Raw genomic sequence first — 15,786 nt, forward strand, 5'->3', positions numbered from 1 at the left:
CCTTAGATCTCAGCCTCCTGAGTAGCTAGGATTACAAGCATGAGCCACCGTGCCCGGTTCTACTTAGTGATTTTAACCAACTTTTATCATTTATTTTATTTTTTTTCACCTCTGATTTTAGGGGCTTTTATTTAAGTAACTGTACAAAGGAATTTTAATTTAACATATCAGTGCATGAGTATAATGCATCTTGATTAATTTTTACCCCACCTATTATTTTCCACCACCTTTCTCAATACCACCTATTTCCTCAAGTCCCCTGGTTCCATTTCAGTATTCCAAATATTACTTTCCAGAATAGCTCCAGTCTTACTTTCACTAAAAGCCTAGACCGGATTGGGAGAAGGGCTTATGGGAAAAGTGGAGACAATCTCTTCATTTGTGAAAGGGAAGCTTAAAGACTGTTGAGGAGGGAGATAATGGCTCATAGGAATTGTGTGTAATGTTGCATTCACTTATGGTAATTATCTTCATTATCAAAAGTGCAACCAAACACTCACCATGTGTCTTTAGGGCACATTAACTACATAACAGTCATCATTTGTGTCCTCTAAAAACATGTCCTAAAGTTCAAAAACAATGAATTCAACACTCAGGACTGACTATATCAACTACATCAACTATGCAACTTAATCAGCAGAAGATTCAGCTGAATCTTACTTCTAAGTTAAATACATATATAATATACTTTCAGGTTACAAGATGTGGTATTTTTTTTTACAGATTCAACAATGGGAATTGTTTATTATCTTTATCATTTTTGTAGGTCAGGAAATCAGAACAGTGTAGTAAGTACAGCTGTGCCTTGTCTTGCATCTAGGGCCTGCAGGGAAGATTCAAAGATTATCACCTTTCTGAGGGTTGTGGCTAGCCCCTAATAGGAAGAATTCTTTTGGGTTCCCAACCTGAATGCTATGTGTGGACGGACTGCCTTACAATATGGGGGCTGGATTCCAATGGAAACTGCCCCACGAGAGAAAGAAAGCTAGCTAGAAGTTGTATTTTTTTTTTAATGATCACAGCATCTTATCCACATTTTCTTGGCTATAGCAGTTTTAAGGTCTATAGAGAGTCAAGAGCTAGAATTCAGATCCGCATAGCATGGTGGTAAAGTATCTTTAAGTCATAAGAAATCATAATGGATGGTTATATATTTTGATAGTCATCCTTTCAAAATACAGTCTGCCAAGATAGGGCTTTCAAGGGTTTCAGGACCTGAATAGGATTCATGTTGTGTACAATGGGTTATTAAATTCCTTGACATCTCAGTAACCTGTAGTGTTTTGTTTTTTTCATATATTTTTTATTGTAATTAATAGAAGGGTTACATTATATTCACCAGATAGAAGGTGCATTACTTCACAAATATTGATACCCTTTCTCATGTCTTGGTCCCCATTTCCCTCCCCCCACCCCCGCCCTTCATCTTGTTTTCCTCCCTTTCCTATCTAACTTCAAATAACCAAATATGTATATATACAATATATCAGATAACCAGGTGAAATACTGTAACAATATGAGATAACCAAGGGACAGAAAAAGAGATGAGAGATAACATAGTACATTAAGGACAACAATCACTCGTTATATGGCTTTTGTTTCTATATCCTGGAGGTCCTTTCATTTAGCATCATTCTATATAGCCTTATGTGTCTAGGTTTTGATCTATTGCAAATCTCTGCTAGGAGAGCCCAAGGTTTCTACTGATTATGACAAATGAGGGAAACCATTGAGCCTATGTTTCTTTGAATCTGGCTTACTTCACTTAATATGATTTTTTCTAAGTCTTTTCATTTCCTTACAAATGGGGCAATTTCGTTCTTTCTGACGGCACCATAGATTTCCCTTATATATAAATACCACATCTTGTTGATCCACTCATCAACTGAGGGGCATCTGGGTTGGTTCCATATCTTTGCTATGGTAAATAGTGCTGCAATGAACATCGTTGTACTAGTAGATTTGTTTATTTGAAATAGAATAGGGAAGGGGGGGGACAAGGTGAGGGGGGTGGGGGGGAGAGAAATGGGGACAAAAACATGAGAAAGGGTATCAATGTTTATGAAGTAATGCACTTTCTATCTGGTGAATATAACTGTAACCCTTCTATTAATTACAATAAAAAAGAAAAAAATAAATTGATGAAGCACTCTCAAGAATTACTTTCACTTTAGGAATAAAACCCATGAAATTAAGTAAACATCATCAAGACATTAATTCAAAACTTCTTCTTACACCTTAGCCCCATTTTGTTCTTTATTTATTTTGGTACTGATACTAGGACTTGATCTCAGGGCCTTGGCACTTTAGCTTAGATTTTTTTGATAAAAGCTGGTGCTCTCCCATTTGAGGCACACCTCTACTTCTGGCTTTTTTCTGGTTAAGTGATGAGAAGTCTCATAGACATTACTGTCTGGGTGGGCTTGGAACTGTGAATCTCAGATCTCAGCCTCCTAATAGCTAGGATTATAGATGTGAGCCATTTGTGCTTGGCTTCTGACTCACATTTTTAATGCATTCAGGAATCTAAAAGAACTGATCACAATGGTAGTTATAATTTTGGCAAGGCAGGAAGCAGGCCTGGGGAGACAAGGTGATCAGTCACATCTGGCCAGATCTTCACTTGCTTTTCTGTATGCTTGTCCTGCCTGTCCTGCCTGTCCTGCTGTTTGCTGTGCTCCTGAAAATACAATTAACATCTATGCATGTGCAAAGCTGTGCATCCTAAGTAGAGACTGTGGCTTTCCAGCCCCACCAGGTTGAGGCCTGGAGTTAATGAGAAGTGAGGCTATGGGGACTGAATAGAACATGCCAATGTTGAAGTAATTGAGCATGAATATCAAACACTGACTTGGGAACAGTCTTCATTTGCAGAAAGGAAGTTGGATCAGCTGGTGGGCAGATGGAACATACACAGATCTGTATCCACTGCCAGTCCAGCATCTGCATACCACAATAGCACTCTTTACAACCATGCTGCTTTGAAATCTTCTCAGCTACAATTTGCTTTTCTTCTTCATCTCTTATCTTCTCTTTCCCTCCTCCTATACAAGGTTTTCTTTCTTTGAATTTATCTTATCTCTCTCAAGACGTATAAAGAATTGAATTTTATGAGCACATTGCACGCTGTTCCATTTAAAATAATATGTGAAAATTGCAAATGCCAGCTTAGAATAACACCGATGGTGGTATATGGCGAGGAGAATTACTAATGCTATAATTTTTGCTTTAAAAACCCTGTATTCTCTTTTAGAACCAGTGAAACATTGAATTATTAATTACCTTGATTCATTCTTATGTGATTATATCATCTCCAATTAGATCATTTATATGTCCTCAAGTGGCAAGGATTTCTGGAAGATTTGCACAATAGTGACAAAAATAAGAACCTAATAAACAGGCTGTTATTAATCTCAAGTCCTAATGAATAGTATTACGCAGAACAGAGCAACAGACATTTTTTTAATTATATGGGAAAAACTTTGGTTCTGCAATTCTAGGCTCACACAGCTGTGCCTTTTACAAAAATTTGTTTTAAAGTTGTGCTTACCAGAGATTGTTATCAAAAATAGATACAACTTGATTATATTATATTAATTGGGAACTGTTAATGTAAAATAAAGTATATTTACTAATTGAGCTCACAGTGATTATCTGTGAAATACATCAGTGATTAGGGTGCAAAAAACAACAGAATATTATAAGTGTGTCAATATTCTGTGTATATTTATTTATATTCATTATTTATATAGTACATACACACATACCTATTTAAATGCATGGTTAATGCCTATCTGATGGTGACAAAGGTTCCTCAAGATTGAGCTCCCATTTCTCTTTTAAAAATCTCCATTTTCAATGCATATGACCATCCATATACCAATAACAAAAATAACAAAGTAACTATGAATGAAACGAAACAACAAGATTCTCAATCCTTATAGAAGCTGAAAATCAGAAAGATTTTCAGAGAAAAGCAATCAGATGATCAAACCTTGAATATGGAAGTTTCAGTTTACCTTAAGAGTGTAGTATTCTCTGACTTCAGGTCTAATAGAATCAAAGTCTCCATTGATGAAGTCAGGCAAAAAGCTGAAAGAAACATTACCATGTAAGACAACTAGATGGCATATTTTATTTATTAAAAATTTAAAGCTATTACTATTATAAGGACTTCAAGGAAAACTAATATACTCAAACTAAAGAGACAAATTTTAGAACAAATAGTACAATAATAAATTATATTATTTATGGTTGGCTTCAATACTGTGTGATTAAGGTAAACTCTGTATCTACTCAACATATCCACCAGATAGAGTCAGTCTACATCTGTCCTGTTTAACAAACAAATATTAAAGAAACCTACTGGTTATGATTGCTAATTCAAAAACATAGTAAATTCGAATTTTTTCTGTTATTCTCTACATATACAGATCTTTATATTATTTTATTCTCACACAAATTTAGAACACTCACTGTATCTCTCTACACATATATTTACACACACATATAAAAATATATATATGGTTGATTGTGGGGCTTGAACTTGGGACTGGATGCTGTCCTTGAGTTGTTTTGCTCAAGAGTAGCACTCTTTCTACTTTGAGCCACAACTCTACTTCCGGTTTTCTGGTAGTTAATTAAAGATACAAGTCCAACAACCTTTCTAACCTAGGCTGGCTCTTACTCATGATCCTCAGATTTCAGCCTTCTGAGCAGCTAGGATTATAGATGTAAGCCAGTAACACCTGGCTTTTCCAGTAGATAGGCACTGAACATATGATCTTAAGTACTTTGTGTCAAGCAAAAGTCGGCGTGAAAACATTGTCTAAATATCCATTTCACAGTTCTAGAAATAAAAGGCCACTGGGTAGGGCTGAAATGCCCTACGAATCACACTTTTCAATATAGAGAAGTTCCCAGATGTTGGTGCCTCATATGGTTTTGTAATTATGTTAATTCACTTCCCTGATATATATTTTAAATGACTGTTTTTTGAGGTTTTTTTTGTGGGTCATGGGGCTTGAACTCGGCCTGGGCACTGTTCCCTCAACGTTTCAGCTCAAGGCTACCACCCTATCTCTGGGACTTGGCATTGTAACTGAGCTCTCAGCTCAAGGCTACTACCCTACCCTTGAGCCATCCCCACTTTCCCTTTTTTAGAGGTTAGTTGGAGATAAAAGTCTCAGGTCCTTTTGTGCCTAGGCTGGCTTTGAACCTTGACCCTAAGATCTCATCCTCCTGAGTAGCTAGGATTACAAGCGTGAGTCACTGTCCCTGGCTAAATGATTTATTTTTTTAAAAAGGCTTAGTTTAATTTAGTTTAGTAAGTCATTGTTAATTGATTTTATATAAAATATGTGTACGACCTAGTAGAGTTTTTCACATTTAAAATACACTTAAATGTAGACAGATAAACTATCCTAGATTTCTCAATGTTTCTGTAAGAAGTTTCCTCATCCTGTGAAATATGTATTAAAATATAACTAAGGGAACATTCATTTCCCTTCCTGTAAACATAATCTACCCTTCATTTAACATGAGAGGTGGATCCAAATCCATTTTTTAAATTAATGTCCTAATCCAAAAGAATAATTATACTTGTACTATGTTGCTTCCAGAGCTCTAAATCTTTACCTAATGGAGTAGGTCCCTAGCTGCAGGGAGATGGACAACTTATTTCTCTGGGTATTGCTGGTGGAAAGAGATGAGGCCTCAGAATGCAGAGACAAGTCTAGGTCACAAACATCAAGACATAGGCCCCTGCAGAGATTCTATTAATATGGTAAAGGTTAGGGTTAGGATTTTAAGCCCATAAAAATTTTAAGGAGTCTCAGAAAGGAAGAACACAGTGGGCCATGTTATATTTAATAACAAAACATTTTTTCCTAATCCTTCACTTATGTATGAGAGGCTACTAGCAAAGGACAACTGTCCTGGTGATCAAGGTCAAGGATTACAGTCAAAGCCAGAATAAAGGCAACAGATATAATAAGAAGTCAGACTCAGAAGATTTCCTATATGTAAAATGAACAAGAGTGAGTTAAGAAATATGAACTAACCGTATCACTTTATACAATTTCTTTTTAATACTTTTGAGTTCAGCTGGAAATATTTGTTAGGTCAAACCTGATGTGATTGAGCTGTGTTGAGTCAATTTTTTTTTAAGCTATGTACCCTCTTTAGATGAAATGGTAACAGAAAGTTCTACCAGGAAGATCTCTATCACTTGTCACCTGGAATCAGCACTCAAGTGGCAGAAGAACACTGAATTTATGATACTGAGATCCTGTCAAAAACAAAACAAACAAAAAGACCCTAGCTATGTGCCAGTGGCTCACACCTTTTATCCTAGCAACTCACTAGGCCGATATCCAAGGATCACAGTTTGAAGCCAGCCTGGGCAAGAATGTCCATGAAACTCATCTCCGTACCTCCTCCACCCCACCTCCATAACCAGAAGTGGAACTGTGGCTTAAGTGGTAGAATTCCAGCCTTGAACAAACAAGCTCAGAGACAGTGCTCAGGCCCTGAGTTCAATCCTCAGGACCAGTATAAAAATAACACAAAAACATTAAAAACAAACAAACAAGGGATAGAGAGGCAGTTTTTATTGGTGCTTATAAAGCCCCAAATTCATCTCCAGGAAAACAATGACAACAATAACAAAGACAGCCAGACAGACAGACAGACTAGATAGACAGATAAAGACAAACAGAAACACACACATGCATACATTCACTATACCACATAAACTACTGAGTTGGTTTAGGTAGATCCAATAATTTTTGTTAATTAATGAGTTCATTTCATAAATATTCTTCATATAATTATGATCAAAAGATCTCAGTTCATTCCAGAATCAGAAAAGGAAGTAGATGTACCTGTAGTTTTACAACTCCTTGTCCAGTTTTAAACATATTTCTATAAAGTTTCCTCCCCTTAACTTGTGCATATTGTATTTATTACCTTCAATTTCATTCTTTACATTTTTTATGCATTATGCTTTATAACTCTTTAATAACTAAATATTCACAGTTCATTTATTTCTATTTTTTCTTGTTAAATATATTCTCTCATTTGGAAAGATTCTTAAAATCTTCCACCCACCACCATTTACCTATAGCGAAATGAATACATTTTTGGACCTGGGTGAGTCACCACTGGAACAGATACACCCTCAGCATTACTCTCTGTGCCTGGTTTGCATCACCATGGAAAATGGCCAGTTAAAACTCAGAGCTCTCTTGCTGGACAAGAACTGGTGGTGCAATTTCCTAAGAAGAATGATTTTTGTTGTGCTACAAATTTTAGAACCTCAAATATGTAGAGCCAGTCTGGAAGTTTCCAACTAGCATATTGATTTTGACAATAAATAACAATGAAAAATAAAGCTGATATACATGGGCAGTAAGAGAGCGCCTGTCCTTTTAGGACAGATCATCTGAGGAGAATTAGATCTCCTCCTATCTTATATAATGAATAATGAAAGGAAGCAATCACTTAAAATTCATTTCAATTTCCATATAAAATATTAGCAGAAAAACAAAATTATGGAGATAAATGATAACTTCAGTGAAGCTTCCATTAATATCATTTTGTAACATATATGCATTCAAATTGGAACAAATGCTTACGCCTAAGAAGACTCAGGCCAAAAATACACCTGGTATTCATGCTGACATGACGAAAATAATGATAACTTTTCCTCATAAAATATAGTAGTTTCTCAAACTTCTGAGACATATTTTTTCTGACATTGTAATTAAAAGCCCATCTCACCTTTTCTGAGAAGCTGGTTGTCATGGTACTGGGGAATTCTGAAGAGGTGTAGATTTTGGATGATACTTTACCGATGGAGAGGTGCTAAGTTATGAGATAAATGATGGCTGGCATGTGAAGATTATTTTTAGCACTCTCAAGACTGACTACACAGAGCAAGTGACTATGAACATGTGGAGTTGTGTAGCCACTGATTCCAGGTGGGGATGCCGCCGACACATTTCTCACCAATAGACCTCTTATTATCAGCAGTCTGTGGAGGTTGAATCAGTACTGAAGGCTGTCCCAAAGGCTTCACAAATGGACCACCAATCAGGACTCTGACATTTGTTTGTATTTTAACTCCTACTGTACTTGTCACTAATCACAAACTAACAGCCTACAATTGGCTGAGATGCACTAATGAAAACACTGTTTTGAGGGAATGAATTGCCAAAAGAGTGCAAGTTGACCAGCTGAGAATGATGGCATACTCACAGTAGATTTGTGAACAGAATGTAGGCTGCAATGAGACCTATCCTCCTCTCGGGTATCTTGTCTACTAATAAAAGGTTCCAGGACATGCAGAGAAAAAGTTGGGAGTGGAAGATTATAAGGTGGGAGATGGATGCTCAACAACAGAGAGTAAGTAGAAGAAATCATAGGATGCCCTGTTTAGGATGTTATATATTTTAAATGCATAGACCTCTGTCTCCTATCCTAGATAAAACATTCTCTACATGTTAACAAGAAAGGCAAATTCTAGGAAAATATGTTATTATGTTGATTGTGTTGTTTTTTTAAATAATAAAATAAACACAAAACAGCTATAAAATATGCTTTAAATGTTCATCAGTATGATGAAGATCACAGAGGTGAGTGGATCATATTGTTCACACTTCAAGGGATAAGATTAATTTTCCTTTAAAAACTTATAAAGCACTTGGAAACGTGGGACACAGCCTCAGTGTTTCTCTACTCAGTAGCTGCCATGGGCCAGCTCAATCAACAACCTCACTACACAAAACAGAAGAGCAAAGCAAAAAAAAAAAAATCTAAGAAAGGGACATGGTAGTAAGACAATTATGAAGAAAGTTAGTACTCATATTTGTCAAAGCAAATGAAAGCGTGGGAATAAATTAAAATCAATGGGAAGTCAGTATCTGAGTATACAAAAGTCAAACAGTTTTACACATTCACTGAAGTTGTTATAAATGACTAGTCAACTCATCTGTGTAAGATGATACTTGATCTCATCTTCTCAGACAGAGTAGCTCATATACAAATCTACAAGGTAGCACATACCTTTTTCCTCATCTTTTCAGGGAAAGGGGGGCTGGAATAAGGTTTGAACTCTTATTTATTTATTTGATTGATGGTCCTGGAGCTTGAACTCAGGGCCTGGACATCATACCTGAGCTTCTTTTGCTTAAGGCTAGCACTTTACCACTTGAGCCACAGAGGCACTTCTGGTTTTCTCTGTTTATTTGGTACTGAGGAATTGAACCCAGGGTTTCATGTATACTAGGCAAGAAGTCTACCACTAGTCCACAATCCCAGCCCTTTTTCATTTATTTTTGAGAAAGATTCTTTTTTATTTTTCCTAACCAAGGAAGGACCATAGGTTCATACTTATACCTCAATTGTAGCTGGGTTAACATCTGTCTTACTAATCTGTTCCCCAGGCTAGCCTTAAACTGCAATACTCTGTCTCCCAAGAGGCTAGGAATCCAAGTATAAGCCGTATAACTAGGATTCGAGCATGACTTTGTTCAAAAAAAATTATTTAAGGACTTCATTATATGTTAACAATCACCTAGGGAAGACATTAAGAAGAATATAGGAATAAAGGAAATGTAGGTAAAATCTCTATATCACATGGCAAAAAATAAATAGCAATTATAAAAACTCATGTGCATAACTATTCAGATAACGTCTTTAAACACATAAAGTGATTTAAAAAAAATAATACAAAGGAAAACTTCACCTTCAAAATGGAAAAAGAGACCTTGAGGTGGGTGGAATAGGAATAGATGGGAGGGGTAGGAAGGTAGAAAGCATGACACCAATCAACATGTGCTGTAACATAAATGGACAAGCTTCTTTAATAAATGATAAAAGAAATAAAACATTATAGTAATTGAAAGAAGTTATTCACAAAGATCCATATAGGCTAGGTATGGTGGTTAACTATGGGGAGACTGAGATAGGGAAGAAAGTGGTTTAAGGCTGATGTGGGCACAAGAAGTTCGTAAGACCTATTTAATCAGAAAAGCCTGGCACATTGTTATATATACATCCAGCTGAGCCAGAAGTATAAATGGAAGGCTGGCCTGAGCAGTGAGCAAGTTATCTTAAAATATAACCAAAGTGGGGCTGGGAGTTTGGCCTAGTGGTTAAAGTGCTTGCCTAGCATGCACAAAGACCTGGGTTCAATTCCTTGGTACCACATACATACAAAAAAGCCGGAAGTGGTGCTGAGGCTCAAGTGGTAGAGCTCTAGCCTTGAGAAAGTCCAAGGACAGTGCTCAGGCCCTGAGCTCAAGCCCAGGAATGGCAAAAAAAAAAAAATATATATATATATATATATATATAACCAAAGCAAAAAATCTAGAGCCTCAAGTTGTAGAACACACAAAGAGTAAGGTATAAGGCTTTAATTGCCACACATGGAAATGCATATATGATATGATGGCCATTCATTTAAAAATCCAGACGAAGTAACTTCAGAAATAACAAAAAGATTTGTGCTTTTAAGGCATGAAGGAAGAAGTGGGAGGGTATATTTACAGTTTTCCTTTTCCTTTTTCTTTTTTTTGATAGTACAGGGATTTGAACTCATCTCAGAATTGGTCATTTTACCAATAAAGCCAAACCTAGTTTTTTATTGTTTGCTATTCTTTGGATAGGGTTTGAATTTTCTATGGACTCTTCAGACCATGATGTTTCTGCTAGGTCATGTAGCTAGGATTACAGGTTCATATCACTATGGACAATTTGTAGGCTGAGATGGGTGAGGGGGTCAAGGATGGGGGTGTTAACTATTTGCCTAGGTGTGCCTTAAACTGTAAAACTCCAGATTGCATAGTAGGAATTACAAATCTGGGCCAAACAATGCACATGGACAGAGTTTCTTTTCAACGTGACAAAACAGTTCTAATAGTCACAGTGAAGAATGAGACCTCTCGTGGCTTCCCACCCCCAACAACTCTGTAAAGGGATGATTATGCAAATGCACTCCAAGACTGTACATTTTGAGTGTAGATTTGTAAAAAACAAATCAATGAAGTCATTAAGAAGACATAATAAAAAGACCTGTCAGAGCAGCTTCATCTGATTGATATTTGATATTTATAGAACAGTTCAGCCATTCATTGCAGATATACATTTTTATTTTATTTCCTTTAAGTTGTTTCAATCCAAGATGTCAAATTATATACGTATTATTTTTCAATTGTACATAAAGCATTCTTCACAACAGACCCAGTGCTAGGCTGGATCCACACTTTTTTTTTCCTTAAAGAGGGAGTTGGGAAAACAAGATGATTGGGAGGGGTGGGGAAGGGAAACAGAGACAAAAACATGAGAAGGGTATCAATGTGCGAGAAGTAATACACCCACTGCCTGTCAAATATAAATGTAACTATAACTATACATTATCCCAACAAAACAACCTAAAAAAGTCACCAGTGAAGCACTGTAGAATATTAACCACTTTAACAATCATAATAGTAATGATGTCCACTTAATATTAGAAATCAATTTGAAAAAGATGACTATGCTCTCTGAATAAAATTATAAATTGCATGAAAAAAAAGAGTTGACATGGTAAGTTCCCTTGGGTGCATGGTCTCTGGCATTACTACATAACTCAGCCATGGTTGTGATGAGAGCAGCTGTGGGAAAGAGGGAAACAATGATGGCATTGCTCCGGTAAAACCATTTCGAGGCAGTTGGGGAAAAGCTACACATTGCCATCCCTGTTCTAGGCCATAAAACCCGGCCCAGGAGATTTAATAGGATTAAATCATACCAGCTATGTTGTAGAACATATAATGTCCTTCCTTTTCTCTCGTCTTTAAATTAATCAACAGTAACCAGAATTCCCTGAAATGATCTATGACTACTAAGAGAACAAATGGCTTGTCACTGAAACTTCCATTCATACACCTAAAAGTCAGTATCAATAAAAAATAATCATGTCATTAAAGAGGTTAAGAATTTCAATTATGTATCACACCATTAGTCATGTTTATACCAATTTCAATTGGCTCACTATGTTAATTACATATTCTATGTTCTATATGTTGTTTTACATGTTAATTACATATTACATGCAATATTTTACATATAGTTAGTAGATATAAAACTATCCTAATTTTGCCATATTCTTTGCAAATGATGTTTAATACTGATCTTAAAAATCTTGTAATTATTAAAAAAACTATGTTTTTTGTATGACTTCCTATCAGACCTCCACTATACCAGATGGAACCTGGTAGTAGGTCCCTCACTAGATACAGAATCTGCTAGAATGATGACCTTGTACTCCCATTCTTCGGAATTATGAAAAAAGACATTCTGTTGCTGACAACCTATGTTATGATATTTTGTTTTAGCTGCCCAGACAGAGGAAGTCAAGGCTGATGTGTCACTCTGTCACTTGTATTTATCTACTAAAATCTTTAGAAGATGAGATGGTGAATTCATTGGCTCTCTTAGGTCCAGTGTAGACCTGAGCATACTACTGTCAATGAAAGTTGTATGAGTAAATATTTCCTATCTAATATTAGGTCATCTTCCCCTGGTGTACTTTGGTGAAATTATTTATTTTCAAAGAAAGGCTAGATGGAGTGAGGAGAGGAATAAGAGTAGGGATTGGACTGGAAAGTAAACAGTGGGGTAATTTTCCTGGGATGAGGAGTGGTAATGATATGAAAGCCTAGTGGCAGAAAATAACCTTGTTCAGAAAGGCATACGAAGTCCAATCTTCTCTTCCTGTTTACAAACACACACACACACACACACACACACACACACACACACACACACACACATATATATTTAGAGAGAGACATAGATATATAGGTATATAATATAGATATATGTTTAGGCCAATCCTTTACCTTCACAAACATGAAAGCATTGATCAATGACAGAGAATTACTTTGTGTAATCTATTTGCTGTATGATTCTTTCAGTGACTCAGCTGAGACATAATGCAGAACATTCAATAAATACAGCTGGCGATAAATGCCATCAGTGACTAACATGTTGTCTGCTGCAAAGTCCAAAGTTCTGTAAGCCCAATGTAGTAAGACGCCTAGCTGCAGCTTCTGTAGAATCAGGTATTTTAATCTTCATTCTACCTTTGTCCCCCACAGCCCAACCAAAGCAGGAATTAAAAATTTAATCAAAACTATCAGAAAAATTACATTTAAAAATATATACTGGTCTACTACAGGAAAATGCCAGCTTCTGTTTTAAATTACTGCTTCCATCCTTTATATATGTACCTGTAAACACTGGCATTGGAAGACAGAACCTGAGAAGGTCTCTACAGTACTTAACAGTGATTATTATATGACTCAGGAATGGAATCAAATGATATTGGCTTAGGTTTAGGTCACCTTGAAATGATAAAACCATTAGATGCTACATATTATTAATAAAATGTAAAGGTGTATTTGGGAAAACATTAATAAAATATGAAGCCTGGTTCAACGGCTGATGCCTTCAATCACAGCTACTTAGCAGACAGATATTTGAAAAACTGTACTTTGACGGCAATCTAGAGAAAAAAGTAGATAGATTTTATCTCCATGAGCAATCTGTGGTGGCAAGCATCAGTAATCTATGATATGCTAAACTAGAGACAGAGACTATAGGTAGGAGGGAGATCACTGTATGAGGCTGCACTCAAGACAAAATATAATATCCTATTTGAAAAAATAAACCTAAAAGGTAAAAGAGATAGAAAGGTACCTCAAGGGGAAAACAGCTGCCAAGAAATTGCAAGAACCTAAATCCAAGGATCCAGCACAATACTAGCAAAAAAAAAAAAAAATGAAAAGGGAGGGCTAGAAGGAGAGGGTAAGAAAGAAGAGGGGAGAGGAGAATACAGATTACTCAATCCAAGCATAGACTTATGTATCAAGTGGAAATAAAATCAAATATGGAGGCTGAGAATATGGCTTAGTGGTAGGGGGCTTACCTAGCATGCATGAAGCCCTGGGTTCAATTCCCCAGGTCCACATAAAAAGAAAAAGCCAGAAGTGGCACTATGGCTCAAATGGCAGAATGCTATCCTTGAGCAAAAGATGCTCTGGCGCAGTGCCTAGGTCCTGAGTTAAGCCCCAGGACTAGCCCGTCCCCCAAAAAATCAAATATGGAAAACAAAGTCTGTGTTCTATAGAAGTTGGAGCTAGGCATTTTATTACATTGGGCTTGGAGAACTTTTTAGGAACAGACAACAGAAACAAAAAGACGACAGCAAAGATGTAATTTTAAGCATATTAATATTTTACCTAATCTAAATATATATATATATATGTTTGATATGTACTATGTTGCTATCTCTGATGGTCAATTCTACCATGACACTTCATCTATTAGACACATATAACATAATTTGTTATTTACAATTCCTGAATTCTCTAGCTTTAACGACTAGGAATAGGAATAGAGTTCCTTGCTTTTCCCCCTAACTCAGTTTATACTCCTTCTTCTTTCTCCTTGCTAGGCTTCTTTCTGTCTCTCTCTCTCCCACTCTCTCCCTCCCTCTCTCTCTCTCCCTCCCTCCTTTCCTCCCTCCCTCCCCTCCACCCCTCCGTCCCCCCTTCTCATGCTGGAATACTCTATAGACAATAGCTTGGTCCACAGATTTCTTTCTGCACTTATTTAGGTATGCCACCAAGTCTCAAAATGCCCTGATTCTGAAATCAAATGCACACAGACTCACTAACACCCTCAATGTGACCTGCACATGAAACTGACCTCTACCTGAGTCTTGGTGTTGGCCCTTCCAAATTGCTCTTCTTATGGTTTTCCCAATTACAGCTAATAAAAGGTCAGGGTTTGTTTGTTTGTTTGTTTGTAGTTCAATACAAAATCTTTACAGAAAATCCAGAGTTCTCTCTCTTTCTCTCTCTCCCCCCTCTCTCTCCCCCCCCCCTCTCTCTCTCTCTAACCTTTCATACCTGATTCATCAGAAAGTTCCAGCATCTCTTCTCTCAAAATCTGTTCCTGTAGGGCTCTTTCTTGCCCTCTTCTATGTTGCTAGCACAGCTAGTATCACCCCACTGCTCCACAGACCTCTGATGTCTGTACAGGTCACTCAGGACAACTCATTATTAGCCAACAGGGCTCATCAATCTCTCAGGTATCTTTCTAACCACTCTCTCTTTTATAAGTTCCTCTCATTTTCTATGCTTGATGGTTATTTCCTAAATCATCTATAATTATTTCTCCATCTCCAATGCACCCTTATATAATGTAACAGATTCTTGTCTCAAGAATGCTAATAGGAATTTCTATCTTTATCACTTGAATTTATATTTGCCTGGTGGCCTGCTTTGATTAACAAATGTAGAAAAAGCCATAGCATATGTCTGTTATGAACTGAGGTCTGCCTCCATGGAGATAAATTCTCCTCTTTGCTCTCTTAGAACTGGCCATGGTGCTCTGAAAACAATGTGATAAACTTGATCCTTGAAGAATGACGAAAAGTCATGTGCTCAACTAACTTCTATACTTGCAGATGAAGACCCTTCTACATGCCAAGAAATCAGCAAACCCAGGTAGGGTTCTGTAAAAAAAATAATGCTATCTATTTGCTCTTCAAACTAGGTTCAGATAAAAGTACTTGCAGGACCCCTGGAATCCCTGCACTGATGGAAGGACTGGTACCTAAAGACCCTTCTGACAGTTTCAGGTTGCAAGCTGGTCACCCTAGACACCAAAACATGATTAGAGGGATGGAACTTCCAGCACAAATTTAAGTCCTAAGCAAGAGAGTAGGGCCCC

At 36.8% G+C, this 15,786-nt stretch overlaps 1 protein-coding gene across 1 annotated transcript in view; it reads right to left on the reverse strand.

Moving 5' to 3' along the window:
* The window catches only part of Tpk1 (thiamin pyrophosphokinase 1), a 257,784-nt gene that overhangs the window by 145,010 nt on the left and 96,988 nt on the right, over window positions 1-15,786 (reverse strand). The window contains exon 5 of the mRNA XM_090333457.1: window positions 4,020-4,092. Coding sequence (XP_090189583.1) covers window positions 4,020-4,092 — 73 coding nt within the window. The remainder of the gene's footprint in view (window positions 1-4,019; window positions 4,093-15,786) is intronic.

Source organism: Megascapheus bottae, chromosome 5 (genome assembly GCF_031878675.1).
Source record: "Megascapheus bottae isolate mThoBot1 chromosome 5, mThoBot2.hap1, whole genome shotgun sequence".
Classification (NCBI taxonomy): Eukaryota; Metazoa; Chordata; class Mammalia; order Rodentia; family Geomyidae; genus Megascapheus; species Megascapheus bottae.